Source organism: Dromiciops gliroides, chromosome 1 (assembly GCF_019393635.1).
Source record: "Dromiciops gliroides isolate mDroGli1 chromosome 1, mDroGli1.pri, whole genome shotgun sequence".
Lineage (NCBI taxonomy): Eukaryota > Metazoa > Chordata > Mammalia > Microbiotheria > Microbiotheriidae > Dromiciops > Dromiciops gliroides.
The window spans coordinates 234,700,753-234,727,611 of NC_057861.1; the positions used below are offsets into that span (position 1 = coordinate 234,700,753).

Consider the following 26,859-nt stretch of genomic DNA (forward strand, 5'->3'; position numbering starts at 1 on the left):
TACTTAATGAAAGACAGCTACAGACCTTTTTTTTAAGTCTTTGTACTGAGGATAGATTTGTTATTATGGAAATAAAGATGCCAGATTTCATCAGAGAGAGCTAGTGGTTGCTAATTGTACTTTTTTAGGCCATATCTCTTGGCCTCTGATGAACTTTCCCAGGTCCCCTACAGGCAGCCGTTTTTTAACTCTCAGGAATCATCAGCTTACATTTTTATAGCATTCTCAGCCTACAAAGAACGTTCCTCACAATAGCATCATGAAGTAGGTAGCATTCTACCCAGATATGTGCAGATTCTGTGACTATGGCTGTCACCCAAGGCAGATTACATCTCATCAGTGACTAAGAGATAAGTCATGGGCATTGTTTGAAGCTCATTGAGGTTAAGACATTCACTCAGAATCTCAAAGTGAATGTCTTCGGTGAGATTTGAATCCAAGTCTTCCTGACTCCAAGCCCAGAACCCTATCAGCCTCACCACCTCTTTTTTGTATATTTCATCACCATCCTAAAGCTGAGGAAGCACAAGCTCAGATAGGTTTAATGACTTGTTCAAGGTCACACAGCTAAGTTTTTTTCCTGATTCGTTCTAGTAGGGAATCTCTGTAGCCCAGTGGGGAAAATAGAGGTACTGTTCTGTGTATTGCCCTAGACTCCACTAGAATGCAAATTCACTAATAGCATTTGTAATCTATTCCCCACCACTACCACCCATCACTTTGTTGTTCATGGCCAGTTATCAATGTGGCCACATATCTACCATCTTCCCATCCTGCCCTAACTAAATAATCATATTTTTTATAGTTTTCTCTAAGAATATTTTTGAATCTCTATTTTGTGTCTCCTTCCTTCCTATTCTTGATCCTATGTATTACAGCATAGCAACTTCTGGACTGAAGGAACCCATGTGAGCCTGACCCATCTGCCAGAGACCTCTGACTCCTTCATCTCCACTTTCATACATACCAGTCAGGCCCAGTTGCAGTTGACTCTGGAGAAGAAGTAGAATTATCAGAATATATCAGAGCTCCAGAACCAGAAAGAACCTCTGAGGAGAGCCAACCCCTTGATTTTACAGATATGGAAACTGAACCCCAGATAGGTATAGTGACTTGGCTCAAAGGTCTCTCAGGTAGTCGTAACAGAGACATGATCGGAATTTCATTCTCTTGCGTTCCAGCCCAGTATTCCTTCAATCCCCAATTGCCAGTACCAATCTCCCCCACCAAGCTCAAAGCCAGAATGATTTTTTTTGGTGTGTAATGCTAACTGCTTTTAAAAGTTTGCAGCTTGATGTTTATACACATTCCAGAGCTGTATGTTGCACAAGTCAATTAGAACCTCCAACTTTACTGGCCCTGTCACAACCACAGCTGCACGGGGGCTTTTTTTCTTTTCTTGTCTCTCCTTTTGCCTGTAGTACACGTTCTTCTTCTTTACTAGGTGTTGTTTATTAGGTGTTTTCCCCTAAGTGCTGTATAAAACTGACAGATTTGTTTCAAGGCAGCCAGGAGACTCAGATTTAGTAGGTGGTTGCCTTTACTAGCTCTGCCGCTGCTGGTGCATAACTGGTTTCCAGAAGGAAGAAGTAATTCAGAATGGTCAGACCCAGAAATCAAAACGGCCACTTGCTCCTATCAGGGACAGATATTCTAATACTTTGGGTGAGCCGCCTGTCATGTCTCTGCTAGACTTACACCTGATGATTTTCCATTCCTTCAGGAAGCTCTGCAGGATCACAGTAGAACCTCCCTAGCCTTTTGTGTTCATGATGCTGCTGCTGGCCTATCATTAATAAGGCAGAAGCCTGAAGTTGTTTTCCTAATGGTCTTGACAGGTTAAGGATGGTCCACACACACTTTCTGACTAAGGGAATAAATTTGTGTGATGGTTTAAGAGAGCAAGCCTATGGCAATGGAATGGTGAAAATAACCGGTACATATGGGAATTAAACTGATAGCCATGACTGCTTGGGATGGTGTTTGGACTTAGAATCAGGAATATTGGACTTCAAATCCCACCTCTGCCACTTAGTAGCTATGGGACCTTTGGCAAATCACTTACTATTTCTGAGCCTCAGTTTCCTCATCTATAAAATGAGAGTGTTGGACTAGATAGTATTTAAGTCCTCTTAAGCTCTAAATCTAAATCTAAACCTATTCTCTTGCCTCCGGGGAGTGCAAAATTGGGCTATATTAAAGTTCCTAGAACAAAAATACTTCCTATGTAAATGTTCAAATGGATATGTTATCTTACCAATGTAGCTTTTCCTTCAACAGTGCAGATTATAGCCCAAATATACTCTGTCCTTTTTATTTTACTCCTATCTTTGTCTTCCTCCCAAAAGTTCACCACAGTGGGCTCTATCCAAAGTGTTAAGAATCTTCGTGGTTTCTTCTGACCCAGTGTAAATACCAATGGAGCACACAGGCCGTGCATTGGTTATTCATCATTGTCTCCACATGACCAACCAATTTCCCTTTTTGTTCATACATTTATTTGTTGACATCCTTTTTTCTACTACTTCACAATTTCCTATTTGTACTTACCCTCATCATGTGCTTTTCCATTGTCCTCTGAGTTACAGTAATTGCCAAACCTCTAAACATGTCTCAGAGGCATGCAGAAGACTGTTGGCATTAAGATGCCATTTTTGTCTTTGAGAGAAGTTAAGGCTCCTCGAAGATCTTTGTAATTTCTCAAAGATAATTCTAGCCCACTCTCTTCTTGCTTTTTAATTCTGGGCCCAAGTCATTGCCCTTTTGCCGTGTCTGACCCAGATACATATTCTGATGAACGAATTCTATATGTCTGGACAAAAGGTGTTCTTGATCCACTTGATTTTTCCTGTGTATTTATTAGGCCAACCTCTTTCGAATGCTTATGCATTCTGCAACATTCTGGGAATTGATACAATCAGCCCGTTGTTATTCACAAACAGGAGTATATGGAAAATATGATTATCCATAGAAAACTCACGATTCAAACTAGATTCTGTATTGAATCTCCTCCAAGAAAGTGGCAAACACCTTTGGGGAATTTACATATCCCTGATTTATGCCTTGCATGACATTGATGAAAAGAGGGTTCTTGAACAAAATTGTCTCTGTTCTTATAGATTTTTTCGGGAATCTTGAATAATTTTGTATGTTCGTGGAAGTTATCTTGTTGGAGGAGAGATTCTAAGACAGCACTTTGATCTGTCAAATCAAATGCCTTTTTAAATAATCAACAAACTATAAGTACAGTGAGATTTTATACTCTTTGCATCTTTCAATCAACTATGTGATACAAAAATGTGGTCTACTATGAAATATCTCTACTGGAAGCCTGTTTGTTCTCTTCCAAGTACTCTCATTAAGAATACCCTCAGTGTATATTTATCTTTACTTTAACAATAAGATTGTGTTGGGGCAACTAGGTGGTGCAGTGAATAGAGCATAGGTTTTAGAGTCAGGAAGACCTGAGTTCAAATCCAGCCTCAAACACTGACTAGCTCTGTAACCTTGTGGAAGCCACTTAACCCCAACTGCCTCCCAAAAAAAAAAAAAAACGCCATATAAGATTGTGTCCACTTTAAAAATGGATTTTCTCCTTTGTTCTACTATATATACTGAAAATGTAAGAAAATAAAAGTGACTCAGACAGTCCAGTCCAGAATATGTTTCTTAACATTTCATATAGTTAATAAAATAGTCATATAACTCAGTAGTTATTGAAGTTCTTTTTGTTACCTTTTTGGGTAGTAATCAAGTCTTAGAGTGGTTCCACACTTTCAGCATCTTCCTTTCCTTATGTTAAGAATTGATCTTACCATGTCCTCACAGTTGTCTTTTCCAGCATGAGCCCACCTTGTTCATATAGTCTAGTTCAGCTGCTTTTCCCTCTTTATTCTCTTCCATGTCAATTCTCTGTAAGCAGTAGTGGTGATGCCACTGTCCTTGATAGTGAGTTTTTTATAAAAATCTTTCCTGTGTTTGTTGACCTCCTCCAGCTTCATCATTAAATGACTTTGGGACAACCTTGCTTAGTTGGGCTTAAGCTTTCTTTAAACTGTTTTTACTCTATACTGCTCCTCTATATGATTTGACACTGCTTATAATCTCCTAAAACCCTTCTTAGTAATATTTTATAAGTGAGTTAATATTCTAGACTAGCACTACCTTTGGCTGCCATATGTCTCTGATTTCTAAGTAGGTCACAAGTTTGCTGACCAAGATGGATTTTAGACTCTTTGGTGTTTTCAGTTTGGCTATTGACTTATATCAGAAGTATGTTGGTATATTTATATCAGATTTATATCTAGGGCCTTCTATTTTTTCTCAAAGTACTCATGATGAATATACATGAGGCTTCTGTGTAGCCTACCAGTTTTTGTCTTCTCTCATTCTTAACTTCTAATCTACTCCCAATCTTTATTTTCCAATGTGATTGTTATTTGTTTGTGTGTTTTGCCATTTCTCCTATTCCCATTTTTGCGTTGAAGGCACTGTCAAAATATATGTTGATTTAATTTGAAGGGTCTTTATGAGTTCTTCCTAATAGTTCTCAGTCTCTTCATCATTCAAAACCAATGGTGATGATTAAGCTGTAATTACTTTCATGGTGGTCTTTTTACAAATACTTATCATAAGCACTGCAATATGAGGGGACCAAATGCTTCAGAAAATGCTTTTTCTTGTTGCCTTTGGATGTATGATAAAAATCAACTCCATATACTCAAATATTAGAACTTATAGAATATTAGATGGAATGGGCTTTGGGGGTCATCTAGTACGAACTCTTTATTTTACAGAAGCTGATATAACGTTCTTTCAACTGTGCAATGCTACCTCCCAAAACACATGAACTACTTAGACCTTCCGCAATGGGGTGGGAAATCACCCACATTATCAACCCAGATAGAAGCATCATCTTAGCCTGAAATAATCAGGGTATAAAAAGTCCAGCATTCTCATGGTGACTATGCAGTGTATTGTTTCATTGGCTACTCAAACACAGCAGTTAGCTTTGGGGAATTGTGCCATTGCATGTTCTGCAGTAATGCTTTTCTGACATCTGTTCTACTCTCAGAAATTTGCTTACATAGTGTTTTGCAAGTAAATTGTTTACACTTGTTCCTCTATAAATGCAACTGTTTCTCTCACATCTAACAATCAGCTACCTTGTTTATTTCAGTTATTTGTAAAGCCTTTGCAAAGGAATAACAAAATTAATGAGTGTCCATTTTCTTACTCATTTTAAATTAGCTCTTCTATTGAAGTCCTACTCTGATAGGAGTCCCTCAGAATTCTCAAAGGCTATGTTAGGAGGACATGAATCCTGAAAGAACATACCAAACTTTTTTTTAAAAAAAGCTTCAAAGACAGGCCTATTGGCAGGTTATGTATTCCTATCATCCAAGGGATAGCCTGGTTAAGCTCAGAAAGGCCACTAGGCATGAATATCTTCAAGTGAAATACATCACTGGAGAAAATGCCCACAGAATCTAGAAATAAAGGTTTAAACTAAATGGTAACTTGCTGCAATGTTAACAACTACTTAGTTCTGGGTTTATTTTTCAGTTTGTATTTTGGGGTATTAAAAAAATCATAGTTGTCTGACCGATGAGTGCATTTTTTACATCTTCATCTGACTACCCCCATTTTAATGAGTATGTGACTAGATGAATGGGCTCTACTTCAATGGATCTGTGTGTAAGCTGCATTCCTAGTCTTGGTGGTCCCATTAGCCTGTAAAATAGCTCCTTCCCATTTCCCTCATTAGTTTTCTGCATTCCTTTGCTCATTTAGGTCATTTCCAGTTAAGTGACTCATTTTTCACTCAGGTTTCAGAAATAAGTCCAAATTTAACCATCCCAGAACAGTTAACTAGATTGTTGCTGTAACGTCCTAACACTAAGATCTGTCTTCTTTTCTATGTTTTAATGTGCTCTTATTCTGAGTCCTCACTCTTATGACAGAATCACAAAATTTTAAAGTCAGGAAGGACCTCAGCAGCCATCTAAGCCAATCCATACATGAAAGGAATGCCCATTATAACATATCTGACACATGGTCATTTGAGTTCTGCTTAAAGACTGCCAAGGAGGAAAGCCTACTAACCTCTCAAAGCAGTCCATTCTACTTTGGGGTAGTTTTTGGTTGCTTTTTTGTTTTGTTTTGTTTTTTTAAGTGAGGCAATTGAGGTTAAGTGACTTGCCCAGGGTCACACAGCTAGTAAGTGTTAAGTGTCTGAGGCCGGATTGGAACTCAGGTACTCCTGACTCCAGGGCTGGTGCTCTATCCACTGCGCCACCTAGCTGCTCCGAGATAGTTTTAATTGTTAGGAAATTGTCCTGACATCAAGCCTACCTTTCCCTCCTTGCAACTTCCTCCTGACTCTGCTCTCTGGGACTCAAAAAAATAAATCTAACCCCTCTCCCCCCTGAAAATCCCTCAAATGCCAGTCTTCTTTTCTCCAGGCTAAAAATGCCCAATTCCTTTAACTGATCCTCATGTGAGATGGACTTAAGGCCCCTCACTATTCCAATTGCTCTCCTCAGACTACTCCCCAGCTTATCAGTGTCTTTTTTTTTTTTTTGGTGAGGCAATTGGGGTTAAGTGACTTGCCCAGGGTCACACAGCCAGTAAGTGTTAAGTGTCTGAGGTCGGATTTGAACTCAGGCCCTCCTGACTCCAGGACTGGTGCTCTATCCACTGCGCCACCTAGCTGCCCCTATCAGTGTCTTTCTTAAACTGAGATGCCCAGAACTAGACACAACACTAGATGAAGCCTAATGAGGGGAGAGTATAATAAATAGGATGCTCACTTCCCTTTGCCTCTCTTAAATGCAGTCTAAAACCTCAGTATCTTTTTTGATTGCCATATCACACTGATGACTCTTATTGAACTTATGACCCACCAAAACCTCCAGATTTTTTTCAGAATAAGTGCTTTCTAATCATGCTTCCCCCATCCTGTATTGATGAATTTACTTTTTTGTGCCCAAATGTTACCCTTATTGAATTTCATATTATTAAATTCAGCCTGTCAAAATCTTTTTGGATCTTGAGTCCAGCCAGCCAGGGTGTTAGCTATTCCTCCAAACTTCACATCATCTGCAAATTAGATTTCTTTTTCTGAGTCATCAATTTAAGATGTTAAACAGCACAGGGCCAAATACACATCTCTGAGTTACTACTCACTGATATTGTACCATGAACAACTACTCTTCAAGATTTACCATCTGAAAGCATCTTGTATTATCATCTTGTCCACATCTCTACATTTGTTCGACAAAAATAGCATGAGAAACTTTACCAAAAGCTTTGCTAAAATCTAGGTCAGCTATATCTACAACATTCCCCTCATCTACTGACTTAATAATCCTGTCCAAAAAAAAAAAAAAAAGGAAATACAGTTAGTTTGACATGACCTATTCTTGATGCAGCCAGGCTAGTTCTTTGTAATCACTGCTTCCCCTTTCTAGATGTTTGCCAGTCATCTCTGTAATCATCCATTCTGTGCTTCAGTTTCCACAGCTATAAAATGGGGTTTATCATTCTTAGATTACCTGCACTACCTTGCAAAGGGGTGGTAAGGAAACTCCTTACAACTTTACCATAAAGTATTGTAGAAATGTGGATTGTTATTGGATTGCAGGTAAAATTATCTCATATAAATAAGATTCTGTCTTACAAACAACACAAGTTGTGTTTTTTAAAAAATAGCACTTGTGTTCCTTTGGAACCTTCATGGACATCAAAATTGCATCAGCACCTTTGATTAGGACCAAAGAATCAAAGAAGTGAGAAAAGAAAGTGACTGGCTATCATCTAATACAACCCCCTTATGTTGCCAATGAGAATCTCTAGACCCCAGATAGGTTTAGGGACTTCCCAAGGTCACACCTGCTTCCTTAAGCTATGCACTCAAATACTCTTATATTTCAATTTTCATTCCCTTCCCTCAAGGAATTTAAAATCTCACAGAGAGGGATTAAGTCCTGTAAACAAATAACTATGTTATGAAACAGAGTGTAGCAAGTGCAAAGGAAAGGTCCAAACCAAATGGATAGATAAGTATCCAAGGATCACAGAAATTGAGTAAGGATAATTCTGAAGGGTTTCATGGAGAGGATGATTTTTTGAGTAGGATTTTGAAGGAGGAAAGGAATCTGCTTTAATGGAAGGGGGCACTTCAATCAGAAACAATGGAATAGATCAAAATTGAGAAGGAAAAATAAGAAAACAGTGGTCCAAGGACAGTGAGCAAGTTTGCTTGATGGAAATGGAGAGTCTGAGATGGGAAGTGGCAAGATAAGAAAAAGCCATTTAGGAGGTCTTGAAACCCATGCAAAGAATTTAAATTGTATCTGATTAGTGATAGGGAACCACTGTAAATTACTTAACAGTAGAGTGACATAATGAAGGTGGTATTTGAAAAGAAGATAATTCTTGTCAGCATAAGTAGGGTAGATTAAAAAGAAAGAGACTAGAAGTGAACTCATTATAATTTAGTTTTTAATACAATTTCCTCTACACTAATTTCTTTCCATTGTGACCTCTTCTACCTTGTTTCCTTCAACTCCAGCTGTCGGTTAGTCTTTGGCCTGCTGGCATTTGTCATGCTGTTAACAGCTCATCGATCCCTATGCAGTTTGACTCTGAGCTCTTCCAGTATACCAGAAACTTCAAAAGAGTTCAACAGACATGGCCACATTACTATGGTTTTAGGCTTAACCTGAGCAAAACTCCCAAGAGCCTTGTGGCTTCCCTTCTCTTCCCAACACACCCACCCCTAATACCACATTCCCCAACATTCCTGCCTCACTTAGAAGTGCTTCCCCTGAGACATAAACAGTCCTCTTTTGGGCTTTCTAGAAAAAGTCCAAGGCATATGGGCTTTGTCTTGTTCGGGGCAGTAGTAAGGTGATTTGACCCTGTCTCTTTTCAGAAATCATGAGAACTCACTCACTTGGAGGGGTTGGAGGAAAGAATTGACTACCCCTTTTAAGTGTCCCCACAAAACATTGACAGAGACAACACAGTCCATCTAAGACTGGCAAAGAATCTGACTTATTATGTCTAGCTTTTGCTCCTCCTTTCTGAGAAAGCCTTGGCTAGCAAAACATGAGATGTTTTGCTTTGCTTTCCTTTTAATAAGTGTCTCTTAATTAAACCATGGATCTAACCTGCCTGTTTTTGACAATTTCTCCTCCCTCAGTGGCTTGATTGTTTTTTCTTTCCTTCTTTGGGGAACTCAGAAATTCCATTTTAGCTACATATAATTAAAAGGGGTGACCACTCAATCGTTGTATACTGTGTGTACTAGAATGTGGCATATATTTGGAGTAATACTTCCTAGGTCTGAATGTAGATTCCACTGGTTGCTCTCTTTGTCATTTAACCTCTGGACTTTTGTCACCTCATCTGTAAAATGGGAGATGGGTATAGACTAGATTCTAGCTCTAAATCCTATGGCTTTCTGTAAAATGTACCACTCCAGGCTTTATCTTGAGCTTTCCTCAAAATACCTGCTCAGTGTAGTGTATTGTCATAGCCCAAGATACCCAGCAACCTCTGAGTAACCAGACTGAGGCTGAACTTTTATGTACCCTTTTAATTAAGAGACTCAGTGTTTAATCACAGTAGGGCATTGTTTGGTAGTGCCATCTAATGAAAATGTTAGGGCTGTTGAAATATATCATTAAGACAGTGGACAATTCATTCAGTGTCCATGGAATAAAATGAACAGGAACTGAGCCAAAAAGAAGACCAACTGGCATATACAAACATCATGGCTGGGAAGCATAGTCATCGGAAATACCTCTTCCGGTAATGAGAGCATTTGTGTTTGGTATAGGCAGTGAGGAATTTCTCATGATGAAAATGAAAACCTCTTGAAAGAAACAATGGCATTCCTTTGAGACTCTATATGCTGTGGCAAAGGCAAGAAAGTCTCACTAAACACATCTTTGGAAAGGAAAGCTTCCATGCCTTGCCTGTTTTGTGTTGTTTTTAATGAATTGCTAAGACCAAGCTAGGATATTGGGTCTTTCTTCTCCTCCTGGAGATGAAGCTCTCCTTAATGTCAAAACTCTATGCTCTGTTAAGTGCATAGAAGTCAAAACTTAGGGTGAAAACTGAGGTGTTTGGTCTCTCATAAAACCTTCTTCTTAATATTTTTCCTAGTCTAAATATATTTTTAATAAATAAAGGAGCACTGTCTTGCTTTGTTTACTTTATACAGAAAGTGATTTTCATTTCCAATCCCCGTCCTGTTCCCATTTTCATGATTTTCCACATAGTCTGGGAAAATTGGCAGAACAAGGCGAATGGATGTCCAAAGCAGGCAATGACATTTGGAAAACTAAATTACTTACTAATAAATAATTTTTAAAACTTTACTAAATAAATACATGTCCTGTCATTTAGTAGATAGCCATTATAAAAAAGTGAAAGCTAATACTCTGTGGTATAAAGTCAAATGTTTCTTATACTTCATTTCTGTTCTAGCGGCATTGACCTTAGTCACTTTATTGCTTTGTTGCCTTTGGGGGCCCATTAATTATATGAATCAATTTTGAATCATCAATTCTGGCCCTAGGGCCAGATCACTCTCCAAGGCTTATGGGAATACACCACCAGGCAGTAGATTAATGACTTTATAAAGAACCACATGAGAAAGAAATGGCAAATCTCCGATCCAGTCTTGTGGTTTACTGGGTTCTGAAACCTAGCAGCTTCCTGAGGCTTGACTTCAGTAACCCAATCCATGAACATCAAAACAGCTCAGCTGTTCACTTTTGATAATGAAAACAGACCCAGTAGCCATCCCTACATACCAAGCCCACTTTCCCAATGAGGAAGGGTATTTGTCAGCATTTATCTACCTTCAGGAAAGAGCCAGATTCCCTTAACTGATGATGGATATGGAAAAAGAAACGTTAGTAAACATAGACTGGCTTGGTTTGGGGGAGTGGGGAGAGGCGTTGGAGTTTTTTCCCCAAAAAGTATTCTGATTCACAGACTGGAATGAAACCTGGGCCACAGGATTAGGGAGGGTGCTTTATGGAGAACCATAGCAGAAAGGAATTCTCTTCCACGCTGAAATATTTGCCTCTGTACATTATCCTTCCAGTAGAGTTTGAGGCAATCTCCTTAAGCATCCCCATTCCCCTTTCTTCCTTTCACTTTAGATATGTGTCATGGGACACATTACTATGGGGTACTTGGAGTTTTGACAGTTGAGCCAAATTCTTAACCTTTATGGTTCTCCAGGAGAATACTCAACAAGTTAAACAAGATGCCTATAGCTTCACCTTGCACCAGAAACTTGGATTTTGTAAGACGTATAAAATGAGAGCCAAAAAATGAGTTCAGTGGGAAATGTTTCCTAAGGGCCAAGTGTGAGGACAATACACAGGCTTCCACATGCTGTCTGGGCCAGGTTTTTTGATAAGCCAAATCTCTCAAGGGCAAAGGGCAAAAATGCTTCACTTCCTGAAGCAGAATCTCTTATGTGCAGCCCTCTGCAGAAGGAGTAATCGGGAATCTGCAGATGGGTGTCTTCCTCCTTCCCCTTACCCTCAGGAACCCCCATGTGAGAACAAAGTCCCTAGTATCTTGAAAGTAATGCTAAGAAAATAAACACTACAAAGATTGGTAACAGGGGGATATCTCTCTTGCATGTTTTTTGTGGCCATCTTGGTTCAAGGAGAAGGGGGGTCCTCCAGATATATGAGCCAGCAGGATCTCTTTGTAGCAAGCATTACTGTGTTTGGCCAGATGTCCTCCCAGTGGAGGGCAGACAGAGAAAGAGAAAACAGAATTCTTATTAAAAATAAGTCACGGGAGGAAAAAAACACAGAGAGAAAGTGTGTCAAGTGGAATAGGGGCCTGTGAGGTGCCATCTGATATTGATTAAATGCTGATAAAGTCAACAGAGAGAAATGCACATCGTGAGGAAGTGACCCTGGCTCTTCGGAATGCAAACTAGTGACAAATGTCTGGGAGCCAGTCTGCATTAATACCATATGTATTTGATACAGTGCTGAGAGTCCAAAGCTCAAAGGAATAGCAAAAGAGTATGGTCTGGCTGAAAGAACACTAGGGTGGGAGTCAGAAGACCTGGGTTTTAGTCCCACTAACTCTGCCACTAATTAGCTCTGCAACATTGATCAAGTCACTTCTCTATGCCTCAGTTTCCTTTTCTGTAAAATGAGGGGATTGATCTATGATCTCTCTACAGCCCCTTGCAGCTCTAATATTTTATGATTGGTAAAAAAAAAAAAATAGTTCCCCTAACAGGTGATTTTCATTTATTCTCCTCAGGGACAACAATCTTCCATTGGTTCTGAAATTCTTCCAAATAAGTATAATAGATCAGAGAAGAGAGGAATGGAAAAATAATCCACTTGGGTCCTAAAATTCAAACTGAGAGATATTTTTCAAAAGGCCATAAATGTGTCTTCCAGTTTCTCTCTATTTGAGATCTCCCAAGGACAAGACCCCATTTTGTGCCTCTGTATTTTACAGTAGTATATGCTGATGTGGACATAAATGTGAGTATGACATGTGAAGGGAGGAAAGCACAAGAATCTCTGACTACATACCTATGGTTCTCCATCAGCCAATTTCAAAAGCATCTTCACTGTAACATTGAGGTTAGGTGATATCTAACCCCAAGTAAAGAATGTGCAATCCTTAAATAGTTGTTTGGCTATATTTTTCTAAAAAGTTTAACCATTTTTTTAAAGAAAAAAAGAGACAATTAGATACAGGACTGTGGAGACTATGCATGGTATAAGCAAGTTTGTACAGGAGAAGAATGATGCAGTCTTATCTAAGGAGAAGATTTGACTTAGACCAGTATAACACCTATTAAAGTGATTAAGGGCAAAAGCAAAAGTTCCTATTTTATACCACTGGAAGTCCATTGGACAGCTTCAGAGCACCCCCAACCTTGTCCAATTGTGTTCAGTTCATTCATTTGTTTAGCAAGTATTTGTTGAGTGTCAACCATATGCCTAGCATCATGCTACCTGTTTAAGAGACTCCAAAAGAAATGGGATCCATGTTTGATTTTAGCCCCATTCTCTTAGTCATTCATATCTTTTACATTTTGCTACATACACACACATACACACACACAAATTAGGCTTTTGCTTCTAGACTGTCTGCAACATGTGACCCAGATTCCTGGACTCTTTGACTTGAGTTTCCAGGTCAAAGATTCCATTCCCTTCACCTAGAACAGAAAAGGACAAAGGAAAAGATCAAAATCCTAGGCCCATTTCTCAGGGAAATATGGCCCAAAAGGGGGAGAGGGGAGAGAATTGGAGGAAGAAGGTAGCCTCCAGGCCTTTGTTCCTTACATCCCCTAGCATCACCTGCCATGAAAGACTCATTCACCCTCAGAGAGGAATTCAGAAAAGCCCCAACTGCACTCAGGGAGTTTTAAAGATGCAAACAGTTGAGCCACATGTCCAGTGGAAAAAAAGGCAGCTCCCAGACATGTGGTAGGCCAATAAAGAATGTCTATGCGTGCTGAAGTCCTCCGTTCTCCCAGAATCAGGGCCCTCAACGTGAGCGATTCCATCTTAGGTAGCCAAAGAATGTGCCAAACCCCCATTATAAATGCTAGAACTTAAAATCCAAGTAAGGAAAGAATACACATACATGAATTAAGTAGTCACGTAAAGAAACCCACGATTAAAAGCCAAAAGAAAAGGTTCAGCCAGTCAATACAAAGGACGTGGAAAATCATCATCAATCAGAGTAGGCAGAAAAGGTATCAAGACAGACTTGCAGTATTGGTCCTTGAATGGATGGTACTCTTTAGGTAGGTAAAGAGCAGGATGTTCTAAGTGTCAGGAACAATCTGAACAAGCTCAGAGTCCAGGAATGCGTTTAACTTTTTTTAACAATAGGAAAGAGAGGGCCAGCTAGGTGGCGCAGTGGATAGAGCACCAGCCCTGGAGTCAGGAGGACCTGAGTTCAAATCCAGCATCAGACACTTAACACTTACTAGCTGTGTGACCCTGGGCAGGTCACTTAACCTCAATTGCCCCACCAAAAAAAAAATGTTTTTAATTAAAAAAATAGTAAAGAGATTGGTTTGGCCTGAGTGAAGGGTTCCTCTGAAGGAGTGGTCAGAATTGGATGAAGAAGGTTGGGCCAGATTATAGAAAGGCTCTGACTTCCTGGGCTAAGGAAAATTTACTTTATTCTGTAGTTAGTGTGGGAAGTTAAGTGAGAAGGTGATATGATGAAATTACTATTTGATAAAGTTTCATCTAGTATAACTAGATGGCTCTGTGGATAGAGCACTGGACCTGAAGTCAGGAAGATCTGAGTTCAAATCCAGCCCCAGATATTTACTAGCTGTGGAACCCTAGGCAACTCACTTAACCTTTGTTTGCCTTAATCTACTGGAGAAGGAAATAGCAAATCACTCCAGTATCTTTACCAAGGAAACCTGATATGGGGTCATAAAGAATCCAACATGACTGAACAACAGTCTAGTAGTGGTGTGTAAGATGAATTGCTGTGGGCAGACAGGGAAACCAGGTAGGAGGCAATTGCAGTTATCCAGGAAGGAAGTGATGAGGACCTTAGTTTAGGATTTTGCCAGTAGGGTTGGAGACAACATCTGTGAATTAACAGATGGGTAGGGGTGGAGGGGGGAAACAGGAGGTGGAGTTCAAGAGAAAGGAAGAGTCAAAGATGACATGCTGACTTCCTTGGCAACTGACAAAAATTGTGGTGGTACCATTGATAGAAATGGGAAAGATGGAAGGAGGGACTAGCTGATTTGGCAAGGAATATGATAAGTTTAGGATTGAATATGTTGAATTTGAGTTGACATTAGAATGTCCAACTAAAAATGTTCACTATGCAAAAGGAATAGGAGACTAAACTCAGATGAGAGAATGGGAATAGAGATTGAAAATCATATGCATTGGGATAATAATTGTAGGAAGTGATTAGACAGTATCAATTAACAAAGAGATTACTTCCCAGATCTTTTTTCTCTCAGGGGACTGCTTCTCTTCCCCCCCACACCCCGTCCCCTAAATGTGTTCATTAACAGAATTTCTTTTTTGAGAGCATCTTGTCATCCTTGAGCCTATAAAAACTTGGGCCACAGGATTCTAGTTATCCTTTCTCTGAACTCTGAAATTCATCTCCCTTCACCCTCTTCTTTATACTCTTTCCTCTTGGCAACTACATCCATTCCTATGCCTTCAGTTATCACTTCCATGCAGTTGAGCCCAATTCACTATCTTCAAACTACGTTCCACTCCTGCAATTCCAGCTAAATATAATCACCTGGGTGTTTTGCCAATCTCTCAAACCTAACATGTCCAAAACTGAGCTCATTTTTCCTCTAAGGACTATCTTCATTCCTTCTCGCTTCTCTATTTTTGTCATTGTCACCACCATTTTTATTATCACCCAGGATAAAAATTAAATCTTTGAGTTATCTTTAACTCATTCCTCTCCCTTCTCATTTCTAATTAATGACCAAGTCCTGGTGATTCTATCTCCACAATACTTCTGCCATCCGTCCTCTCTCCTCTTCTACTGCTATCATCCTAGTTCAAGCACTCAGTACTTCTTGCCTAGGGTATTCTTATAGCTTTCCAATCCATCTGCTTCCTCCACTCTCTCCCTTGTTCAATCCAGTCATCAAGCACATATTGAAAATGAATTATGTGCCTGACACTGTGCCAAGCACCGTGGAGATAACAGGTAAATAACTAGGTAGATATAAGATATATATGTGTATCTATATACACATATATTTACACATCTATGTACACATATAAAGTAGATGGAAGGTGGTCTCAGAGGGAAGGTAATAAGGAAGAAAGTCAAAAAGTAAGACAAGGAGCCGCGGGGGAAAAGCATTCCAGGCTTGGGGGACAGCCAGTACAAGGACACAGACAGAAAGTGGTGTGTCCTGGGTGAGGAACAGTAAGTGGACAAGCATAACTGCATTTTAAAGTGTACAAAAGGGAGGAAAGTGTAAGAAGACTGGAAAGGTGGGGAGGGATCAAGTTGTGAAGAGTTTTAAATGTCAAACATAGGGCTGTGGCTGTGTGAATAGAGATCAAGGAATGGATACAACAAATGTTACAAAGGAACATCCAAGATTTGGCAATGAAATAGTGAGTGACAGTGATGAGTCAAGGATGACACTGAGATTGGAGTCTAAATCCCTAGAGTGATGGTGGTGCCCTCAACTACAATAGAAAAGTTGGGAAGAAGGGAAAGTTTGAAGGGAACTTGAGATATCCAAAAGGCAGTTGGTGATACATGACTAGAGCTCAAAAAACTGGCTGGGTAAATTAGATCTAGGCATCATTTGCATAGAGACAATAATTGAGCCCATGGTAACTGATGAGATCACCAAGTGAAATAATATGGCAGGAAAAGAGGGCCCAGATTAGAACCTTGGGGGGGGGGTACCTACAAGTAGTAGACATGACATAGATGAATATCCAGCAAAAGAAACTGAGAAGGGGCAGCTAGGTGGTACAGTGGATAAAACAGCAGCTCTGGATTCAGGAGGGCCTGAGTTCAAATCCGGCCTCAGACACTTGATACTTACTACCTGTGTGACCCTGGACAAGTCTTTTAACCCTCATTGCCCTGCCCCCCTCCAAAAAAAAGAAAGAAAGAAACTGAGAAAGGAGTGGTCAAACAACAGAAGAACCAGGAGAGAATAGACTCATCAAAATTTAGAGAAAAGTATCCAGGAGGAGATGGTATCAAGGTTGCAAAGAAGTCAAGAAGGGTAAGAATTTAGGGATTTTTAATAGATTTGCCTATTAAGAGATCATCAGTAACTTTGGAAATGGCAGATTCACTTGAACGATGAAATAGGAAGCCAGAATGCAGACTATTTGTAACTGAATGAGAGGAGAAGAGGTGGAGGCATCAATTATAGACTAACAATTATAGATCTCAAGGAATTTGATTATATATCAATTACAAGAATAAATTATATATCCATTATAGATATCAAGAGTTTTAGGGGAAGTTAGGTGCACAGTTGATAAAGTACCGGCCTTGGATTCAGGAGGACCTGAGTTCAAATCTGGCCTCAGACACTTGACACTTACTAGCTATGTGACCCTGGGCAAGTCACTTAACCCTCATTGCCCCCCCTCAAAAAAAAGACTTTTAGCCAAGAAGAAGAAGAGAGATATGGGCAACAGCTAGTAGCAATTCTAGGAAGGGATCTTTTTAAGAATGGGAGAGGGGGGCAGCTAGATGGCGAAGTGGTTAAAGCGTTGGCCCTGGATTCAGGAATACCTGAGTTCAAATCCAGCCTCAGACACTTAACACTTACTAACTGTGTGACCCTGGGCAAGTCACTTAACCCCCATTGCCCCGCAAAAAAAAAGAATGGGAGAGACATGGATGGCAACAGGAAAGAAGCCAGGAGATAGGGAGACTGAAAATAAGATAGAGAGAGAGAGGGAAAGAGGGAGAGAAGAGGAGTGAGAGAGAGAATAAATGATTGTAGGGGAAATCTTTTGGAAAAGATGGGAGGAGATAGGATCCATGTAGAGAGGTTTTCTTTGGCAAGGAGAAGAGCCACTCCTTCATCAGAGGCAAGATCTATCCTTCGTACATCAGCCAGAGTAATCTTCCTAAATTTCATATGTGACAATGCCACCTCCCTTACCATAGATCATTGTACATAATATTCCTGATAAGTTTTTGTTAAAATGTTTGTTATAGGGAAAGCATGCAAAGAGAGCCAACAAGTAAGGTTAGAGGTCATTAATGCCCTATAGGAAAGCTTGGGTCGGGAAATAAAGGCTGAGTATGCTGAAAACATCAGAGTATAAAAGCATATCCTGTTTCACAAAAAGATCCTGGTTACTTTACAAGTAAACAAGTGTTTTCCTCTCCCCAAAAGAGAAAAAGGTGGGGGGATAGGGGATGGGAAAATTGGAGTGTGTCTAGAACATGATTCATGCTTATCCATACAGTCAATACAACTGATTATTAATTGCCAAATAAACCATTAGGTATTGGTCAGCTTTGATCCAGATTGTTTGTCTTAACCAGTGAAATCACCAGATTGAATCCATCCTACTTTTGCCTACAGCCTCGAGGCATTTGACACAAGGAGGCATGGGTGTGCCCAAGAAGTTAAATTTCAGTCATCATAACATTCTGTTTTTCTCATCATTTTACAATAAACAGGGCCGAAGATGCTTTTCCACCAAAGAATGTTACTGTGTATAAAATTACAAGTTGAAGGAGAATAACTTCAGCTGTGGCTTAATCCTCATCATTTATCCATCAAGAATTATTTAGCATAATACAATCGATCAGTCGCTTATAAACTGTAGCTCCCAAAGGACATTATTAGTAAGAGGCACATAGAAAAATGGGTCAAGAAAACAAATGCATTCCTGATATTCTTTACAACATGATTTTCACATTAAAATATCTAGTGTCTGTCTCCTGTGTTTCTCATCAATCGGATGGAAATTTCCCCTTTTATGGTTTGCTTTCTGTATGTACTTACAGAAATGACAGCTGGTTACCACTCAGACCAGTATGTTTTTAAACAGGTTGAAATGACTGACTATACACTAAAACTTTACTTCCTCTCACCAACAAAGCAAAGTCTTTGTCCTGAAACCAGACCATAACTTATAAATAAAGACTAATAGTCCATATCTTATAGATCCTCACAGTTCAAGCACAATGGTTAATTAAACATTCTGGTTTTTAAATGCTCTGTGTTTTTTACTGAGAGGCAACATGGTCAAGTGGGTAGTGGACTATATCAGGAAAACCTGGGCTCAAATCTGGCCTCTGTTAGGTACTGACTGTGTGACCCATAGGAAAGTCACCTAACCTCCCAGTTCTTCAGTGACTCTAACCTATAGTACAAATCAGCTGCTGATTGGTGGAGGGGGGTTACTCACCAGAAGTTCCTTAAACCAGTAAAATCACAGGTCTGTAATTTTTTCTATTTAACTGAGATTCCATTACAACGAATTTCAAAGGACCATCTAAACTCTGAGCGGGGCCTAGCTGGCACAGTGGATAGAGTGCCAAGGCAAGGGTCAGTAAAACTCATCTTCCTGAGTTCAAATCTAGCCTGAGACACTAGCTGTGTGGCTCTAGGCAAATCACTTAATTCTCCCTCAGTTTCCTCATCTGTAAAATTAAGTAACTGGCAAAACACTCTAGTATCTTTGCCAAGAAAACTCCAAATGACATTACAAGGAGTCAGACATGACTGACACAACTGAACAACAACAAAATTGAGACTCTTCCACTGTGCTAAAAATTTTCTTTTGTCAAATATTGCTAAAAAAAAAAAAAAGAAATAAACTGGGACTGGGGCTTTGAAATACTTTTGTTGTAGTGATTTTCACTGAAATGTTATTATTGTAATGAGATTTTGTTCCATGCTTTGAAATAAAGCCATGTACTATTTCCTAATCATATGGAATATAATCATTATTTCCTATGGAGAGTCCCTCAAAATGTTTTATATTGCTAACATGATACACAAGGAATGTGACCATTTAAAAAAATACTACTAGTTCAAATCCGGCCTCAGACACTTGACACTTACTAGCTGTGTGACCCTGGGCAAGTCACTTAACCCCCATTGCCCCGCAAATAAAATAAAATAAAATAAAATAAAATAAAATAAAATAAAATAAAATAAAATAAAATAAAATAAAATACTACTTGTAGCTTTTGTTCAATCATTTCCAACTCCCCATAAGCCCATGTGGGCTTTTCTTAGCAGAGGTACTGGAGTGGTTGGCCATTTCCTTCTCCACTAATTTTACAGATGAAGAAACTGAGAGATTAAGTAACATGGCTAGTAAGTGTCTGAGACCGGATTTGAACCCAGGTCTTTCTGATTCCAGGTCCAGTACTTTATCCAGTACACCACCTAACTACCTCACTACTTATAGTAGAGATATACAAATGTAGTGTCTTTGTGTAGATATAGTGTGATCCTCTTAATCTTTCTGTGTATTTGAATACATACTAGAGTAAAAACTTCAAAATAACACTGCTGGGCACAGTTCTTAAAATATATCTTTTCTTGCAGGTATTCAAGAAGGAACACAATGTACCAAATGTAAAAATAACTGGGCACTGAAGTTTTCTATCATATTATTATATATTCTGTGTGCCTTGCTAACAATTACAGTAGCCATTCTGGGATACAAAGGTATGTACGATGTGAATTTTCCTTTCCAATAGCAAGTTAAATAACTATGGAATGAAAAGTGATTTATCTATGAGTATAAAAATTAAATATCTTACTTGTATAGAATTTAGTGACATAACTTCAGACCCTGAAGCCTTGTCACTTTAGGGCAACCATAGTATCTAAAGGGGAAAAACAGGGGCCGCTAGGTGGCACAGTGGATAGAGCACCGGCCCTGGAGTCAGGAGTACCTGAGTTCAAATCCGGCCTCAGACACTTAACACTTAGTAGCTGTGTGACCCTGGGCAAGTCACTTAACCCCAATTGCCTCACTTAAAAAAAATTTTTTTAATTTAAAGGGGAAAAACATCCTTAGCCTCAGTTATTTCAGTGATGATTCTCTCCCACCTATGTGAGGATTTTTGTTTTTCAGGTCTTCAGGGTTGTGTAATTGTCCTTGTCTGTTAAGTGAATTATCATTGCCAGCTCCACTTTCTTCCTCGGTCTCTTCCTGTCCTATCTTAGTGGTCATACGAAAACCTTGGGAAAGCCACAGTAGCAGTGGCCAAATAAAATTAAAAATCTCCATGGCTACTAGTTCTTTCAGCCAGTGTCTACATAGCCACTTCCTCCTTTTCTCCTTAGCAGATTTACTGTAGTCACAGTTGGTTTTGGCTAGTTTGATGTCTATGATATTTGTAATACAATATAAATGCTACCTTGAAGAAGTTAAAAGGTAATGTAGGTAAAATCACTTAACTTTCCTGAATGAAAGGGAAGGGGAAGTTGGTTGGTTGTTTTTCTCAAATATCTCATCTCCCTTTTATTTCATACTCCATAGAATTAATCTGATTGAGTACAATTTTCTTCTCCAGTTGGAGAATTTTTTCCCCTTGTGTGACTAAAAGTATCATAATTCAAAGTCACCAGTGGAAAACAACAAAGAACCATGGAACTCTTCCTAGACATATCCACGTTAGGCTCATTTCTCTGATTTCAACACAGAAACAGCCATGGATGAAGTCTACTAATATTTATAACTTTAACTCAGCAGCCAGCTTCAGCTGCCTTCCCTCCGGCTGACAGATTGTGCAACTGACACAGGAAAAGGAAAATTCAGAGACTCACTCCCTCACTGCTCCTCCCACAGTGCCCACTGCAGCTACTTTAGGGTGAGGGCGTGCAGTGGGGAAGATCTCCTAAATGTCCGAGTATTTTAGCCATTTCCTCACACCTTTTGTTCTCTTCAGAACTGTGTGTTATACATTGCCTGTCACATGCACAGATAGGCATTTTCCTGAGCTATTCTTCAATCTGCCCCCTAAATGCCAGGTACACCTAGAATAAAGCATGGAGTAGAACTTCCCATTGATTCTCTGATGAATTCAGACAATAAAGAACTGGGAAATTACCAGGCCTTTTATTCCCTTTTGGCTATGGTAGCCTCACCTATGTGAAGGACACCTGTATTTTCCACTGAGGTCCAAAAAGTAGAAGTGATTTGTTCTCAGATTATCTATGTCTATGTCTACGTGTGTGTGTGTGTGTGTGTGTGTGTGTATACTCATATATATATATACATACTTATATATACACACATGCATATATATACATATACACACACACATATATTAGAGAACTGTGGTCCCCTGAAAGTGTGTTCCCCTCCCCCCCAAAAAAAACTACTAGAAAAGCAAAGAAAGGCTTTATTTTGTTATGAATGATTCAAATTAGCTGACTTCATCAAATTAGCCAGCTTTCTATTTCTTTCAGTCTGTGTAAACATGATTAGTGAGCCAGTGGCAAAGCAGTAACTAAAAATCAAGTGGTGACAATTAAGCTTTTATTGAGTCTCTATAGGGGGCTCCTATAAAGCAGTGTATTAAGCCCTTGGAGTTGAACATTTATTATAGAAAGAAAAGGCACATTCCTTGCCTTTGAAGAGTTTACTTACCTCTATCTAACTGCTGGCTAATTTTTAGTTTTGTTAGGAAATAATTCAGAGAAACTTTGTGCCTTCTTAAGGCACAAGGAAAATTCCAAAAGCAAGATTCTGCAAGCCTTTTTAGATGTTAGTTCCTCAGTTTTTATAACCTTAAAAAGAAAAATAGTGAACAAAAAAACCTCCTGGGATCCTCCTTAGACCTTTACTGCAAACATCCCCTCACTGCTTATGACTATTTGGTCTCACCCAGTTCTTCTATATCCTAGGGTTTTTTTCAGGCATCGTGTTCAAAAGCACATATTTCTCATGTACTCCTTGCCTACTTCCTCTCTTTTCAGTTCAGCTATTTACAAAAACCTGCATATCCCATGCCTTTGCAATGGTTTTTCTCAATGGGGAGGCAGTTTCAGTAACCAGATTACACAGGCAAAATCTTAAGCAAAATAGCTTCAAAGACTTATTTTTTGATACCACTTGTTTGTTCTAAATGTACTGGATCTTGAGTCTTGTGGAAATATATTCCAAAGGAACTTTTGAAATTCTACCTCCTGACCTCCCCCATTCACCTCCATCCATTCTCCCTTTTCTTTCCTTCCTTCCATAGACCCAAAATTACACTTTTTTAAAAAATAGCATTACTACAGCGAAAAGGTTTATGTGAACAGCAGGGATTCCTCTAAACTCTTCACTTACGATGTCCTCAATATGCCTGTGATTTATGGCTCACAAAGCTGCTTTGAAAACATCATTTATTGCAGATTCTTTGGCTACTCTAGGGAAAGAGCAAAAACCACTGATTGATAACATTTTGTACACTGTTGTTACCTTTCACCAAAAGTTTACCTGTACACTTTCCCCTAACCTTTGTAGTTCAGCAGAGAACAAGAGTAAAGTAAATAAAACAAACCTGTCATTTTAACCTGTCATTCAATCCAGGCCAGCAAAGATATATTAAGCACCTACTGTGGTCCAGGTACTGTGAAAGGTGCTAAGGGAGATACATAGACAAAAACAGCACCTGACCTCAAGGATATATTCTGTAGTGGGGAATATAACATATACTCAGATAAATTAATATAAAGTAAAATTTGAGGAAGGAGGAAGCGTTTTGAGCAAATGGGTGGGAGGAGAGTCAGGAAAGGTTTCAAAGCAGAGGTGGCTCCCAAATTGAGTCTTGTCAAAAGATAAAGATTCCAAAAGGCGGATATGAATTGTTACTGATCCAAAGCACACAAGCACATAACTAGCTGGTGTATTCCTGAATATTTGGAATTATTAGTCAAGAAAACCATTGGAACATCTTTTCAAGAGGAAAGGAGAACCACAGAATTTCAGTCATAGGAGACCTCAGGGGTCATTTAGTACAACCCATATGTGAAAAAGAATCCCTTCTAAGCTATACTAGACAAAACATTGTTGAGCTTTTACTTAAAGACTTCCAGGGAGTAGAAACTCATCTATGTCCCATTCCATATTTGGATAGTTCTAATTGTTAGGAAGTTTTCTCCCATATCAGAACTGAATTTGCTTTTTTGCCCCTTCTATTCATTGTTCCTAGTATTAATAGTGTTATTAATATTAATAATTAATATTAAATAAAATTTATAATATTACTAAGAATGTAGCACTTTATGGTTTACAAAGCACTTTCCAAATATTATCTAATTTTATCCTTACAACATCCCTGAGAAGTAATGCTATTATACACTAAAATAATAATGCTATTTTTCCTCCCTTTTACAGAAGAGGAAACTGAGGCAAACAAAGATTAAGCAACTTGCCCAGGATCACAAAGCTAGTATGTATGAGGTCGAATTTGAACTCAGGGCTCCCTGACTCCAGGTCCAATAATCTCTGATCCATCCTTCTGTTTAATTTTGAAGAGAACTGTTCTGACCCCGTGAGTCTTTTCTTCTCTAGGCTAGGCATACCCCCATTCCTTTAACTAATCTTTGAATGGAATGAACATGGGACCCTTCACTATTTAGAGATTCTCAATTTGTCAATGTCCTTCCTTAAATGGCCCCACAAAAGCATACAATGCTCCAGATGTGGCCTCATCTGGACACAATAATATAGGACTGTCACCTCCTTATTTACCTGGAAGCTATGACTCTCAATACAGTCTAAAGTCACAACCACTTTTTGGGTTGCCACATCAGACCATAACATTTTAGATAATCTTCCCCCTACTTAGACCTCCCTCATCTTGTACTTGGAAGGTAGTGGGTTTTTTAAACCATGTTACACTTTCTATTTATCCCTGTTACATTTCATCTTATTAGAATTAACGCAATGTCCTAGTAAAAATCTTTTTGAATCCTGACTCTGTCATCCACTGTGTTTATTATCCCTCTCAGCTTTGTACTATCAGCAAACTTGGTAAGAACACCATCTGTGCCTTTATCCAAGTCATTGATAAAAATGTCAAGGAAATGTGGGGCAAGCACACTCCCTGGTACACTGGAGTCATTCTCCCAGGTTGACATATAATGACTACTCTTCCAGTCTGATTATTCAACATTTCTGAATCCATCAAATTATACTAGTCCAGATTATTCTATGTGTTCCATATTAGGAGTATGAAATACTTCGTCAAATGCTATAATGAGAAGAAGACAGGTACAAAGAGAGATAGATGAATGGGGAGAAAGAGAGAGGAGAGAGCAAAAGGGGAAAAGAGAAAGAGGAGAGGGAAAGAGAAGAAAGGGAGAAAGAAGGAGAGAAAAGACAAGAGAGAGAGAGAAATGAAAGAGAGTAAGTTTGTCATAACCTGTCCTTGATGAAGTCATATTGCTCTTTATGATCTTCAATTCTTTTTCTAGATGTTCACTAACCATTTCTTTAAAAATACATCCTAGCAATTTGGCAGAAATTTAAATCGGTCTGACTGACCTATGGTTTGCAGGCTCTGTTTTCTTCCTTTGTTGGAAAATCAGATCATTTTGCCCATCTCCAAATGTGTAGCACCTTCCTCATTCTCCAGAATCATTCAGAGATAATTGATAATGTTTCAACAATCACACAAAGAATTCGCCTTTGCCAAAAAAGAAATGGCCATTAAATAAGAATTGGACCAAAGATCTATACTTACATACATAAACTGAAGGATTATGATACAGCCATTGTTGGGATCCAGGCCATGAAACAGTCTTGTAATAAGTTCAGGGGTTTTTGTATTTCCATAATTCAACTTTATTGGATAGAGTCCAGTGTTTTTTCTTTAGTACTTTGAAAATTTTATTATCTCATCAGTGAATGTAATCTTACCACTGATGCAGCCTGCCATTTATATTTACCCATAAATACTCCATGAATGGCTTCTCCAATGCAAGGGGTGCCTTCTTTTTGTTCTTTATCTTGGAGAACCATTATACCACTCTGTTCACCATCTTTTTTTTATCAGACAAATTCCTGATAAGATCTCTTACTAGACTACTAACTAGAGTCTAAGTCGTCATTGGTAACATACTCTAAATTAACTAAAAAGGAATTAAGAATGAGAGGCAGAGAACTAGAAAACTTAACTTTCCCTCTCTGTCACTTAGATTCCTTCCATTCTTCAAAACACAACTTGGGGACAGCTAGGTGGCACAGTAGATAAAGCACTGACCCTGGATTCAGGAGGACCTGAGTTTAAATCCAATCTCAGACACTTGACACTTACTAGCTGTGTGATCCTGGGCAAGTCACTTAACCCTCATTTCCCTACAAAACAAAACAAAAAACAAAACAACAAAAAACACAGCTCAATGTTATCTCTTCCATGAAGCTTTCTCTTATTCTCCCAGTTAATGATAACTATTTCCTGCTTATACTTCAAACAGTATTTTGGTTCACATCTTTCTAAGGTACTTCTATGTTCTTTTGTATTGAAATTATTTGTATATATGTCATATCCCCTTATTGACTGTGAAGATATGAACTATATTTTTTCAAAACTTTGATCTCCCCTAAAGCTCAGCATAGTGCTCTGCATATAGAAGGTTATTAATAAATGCTTTTAATTTAATTCATTTGAACTAAGAGCTGGAAGAAAGCTTAAATATCATCTTGCCCAATCTTATCTTTTACAGAAAAGGAAACTGAGATCTTCTTTGTTTTTTGTTTTTGTTTTTGAGGGGCAATGGGGGTTAAGTGACTTGCCCAGGGTCACACAGCTAGTAAGTGTCAAGTGTCTGAGGCCAGATTTGAACTCAGGTACTCCTGAATCCAGGGCCGGTGCTTTATCCACTGCGCCACCTAGCCGCCCCAAAACTGAGATCTTTATAGTGAGAAACATAAAGTGAATTGCCTAAAGCAATACAAGTTACATGGCAAAACTGGGAGTGAAACTAGAGCTTTGGGTTTCCCCAGAATTCTTTCTATTACACCATTTTGTCTCCCTCTTCATGCTTTGAGTCCCTAAGGGAGTGCCTTCAGTATAATAGTTGTGCGATAAGTGTTTGTTGATGATTAAAGAAAAGCATAGAGATGGAATTTCCTCTCAAGTCTCATTCCAGTGTGTCATTATGGTATGGAGGTAGCTTTGCATTCTCAAAGACTATACCAGGGAAGCACAATCTCTAATAGGTCTAACCAAGCTGAAAAGGCTCCATTTATAATTCTGGTAAAATAATGTGTGTGTTTCATCCAAGGACCAAGCTACCTAAGGCCCATTACCATAAATTTGATCACTAAATGAAGAAATTATTGACTATAGCAACTCATAGGA

The 26,859-nt window shown here is 38.9% G+C and overlaps 1 protein-coding gene across 1 annotated transcript in view; it reads left to right on the top strand.

The window, feature by feature from the left end:
- The window catches only part of COLEC12 (collectin subfamily member 12), a 237,183-nt gene that overhangs the window by 168,657 nt on the left and 41,667 nt on the right, over positions 1 to 26,859 (top strand). The window contains exon 3 of the mRNA XM_043978630.1: positions 20,099 to 20,221. Coding sequence (XP_043834565.1) covers positions 20,099 to 20,221 — 123 coding nt within the window. The remainder of the gene's footprint in view (positions 1 to 20,098; positions 20,222 to 26,859) is intronic.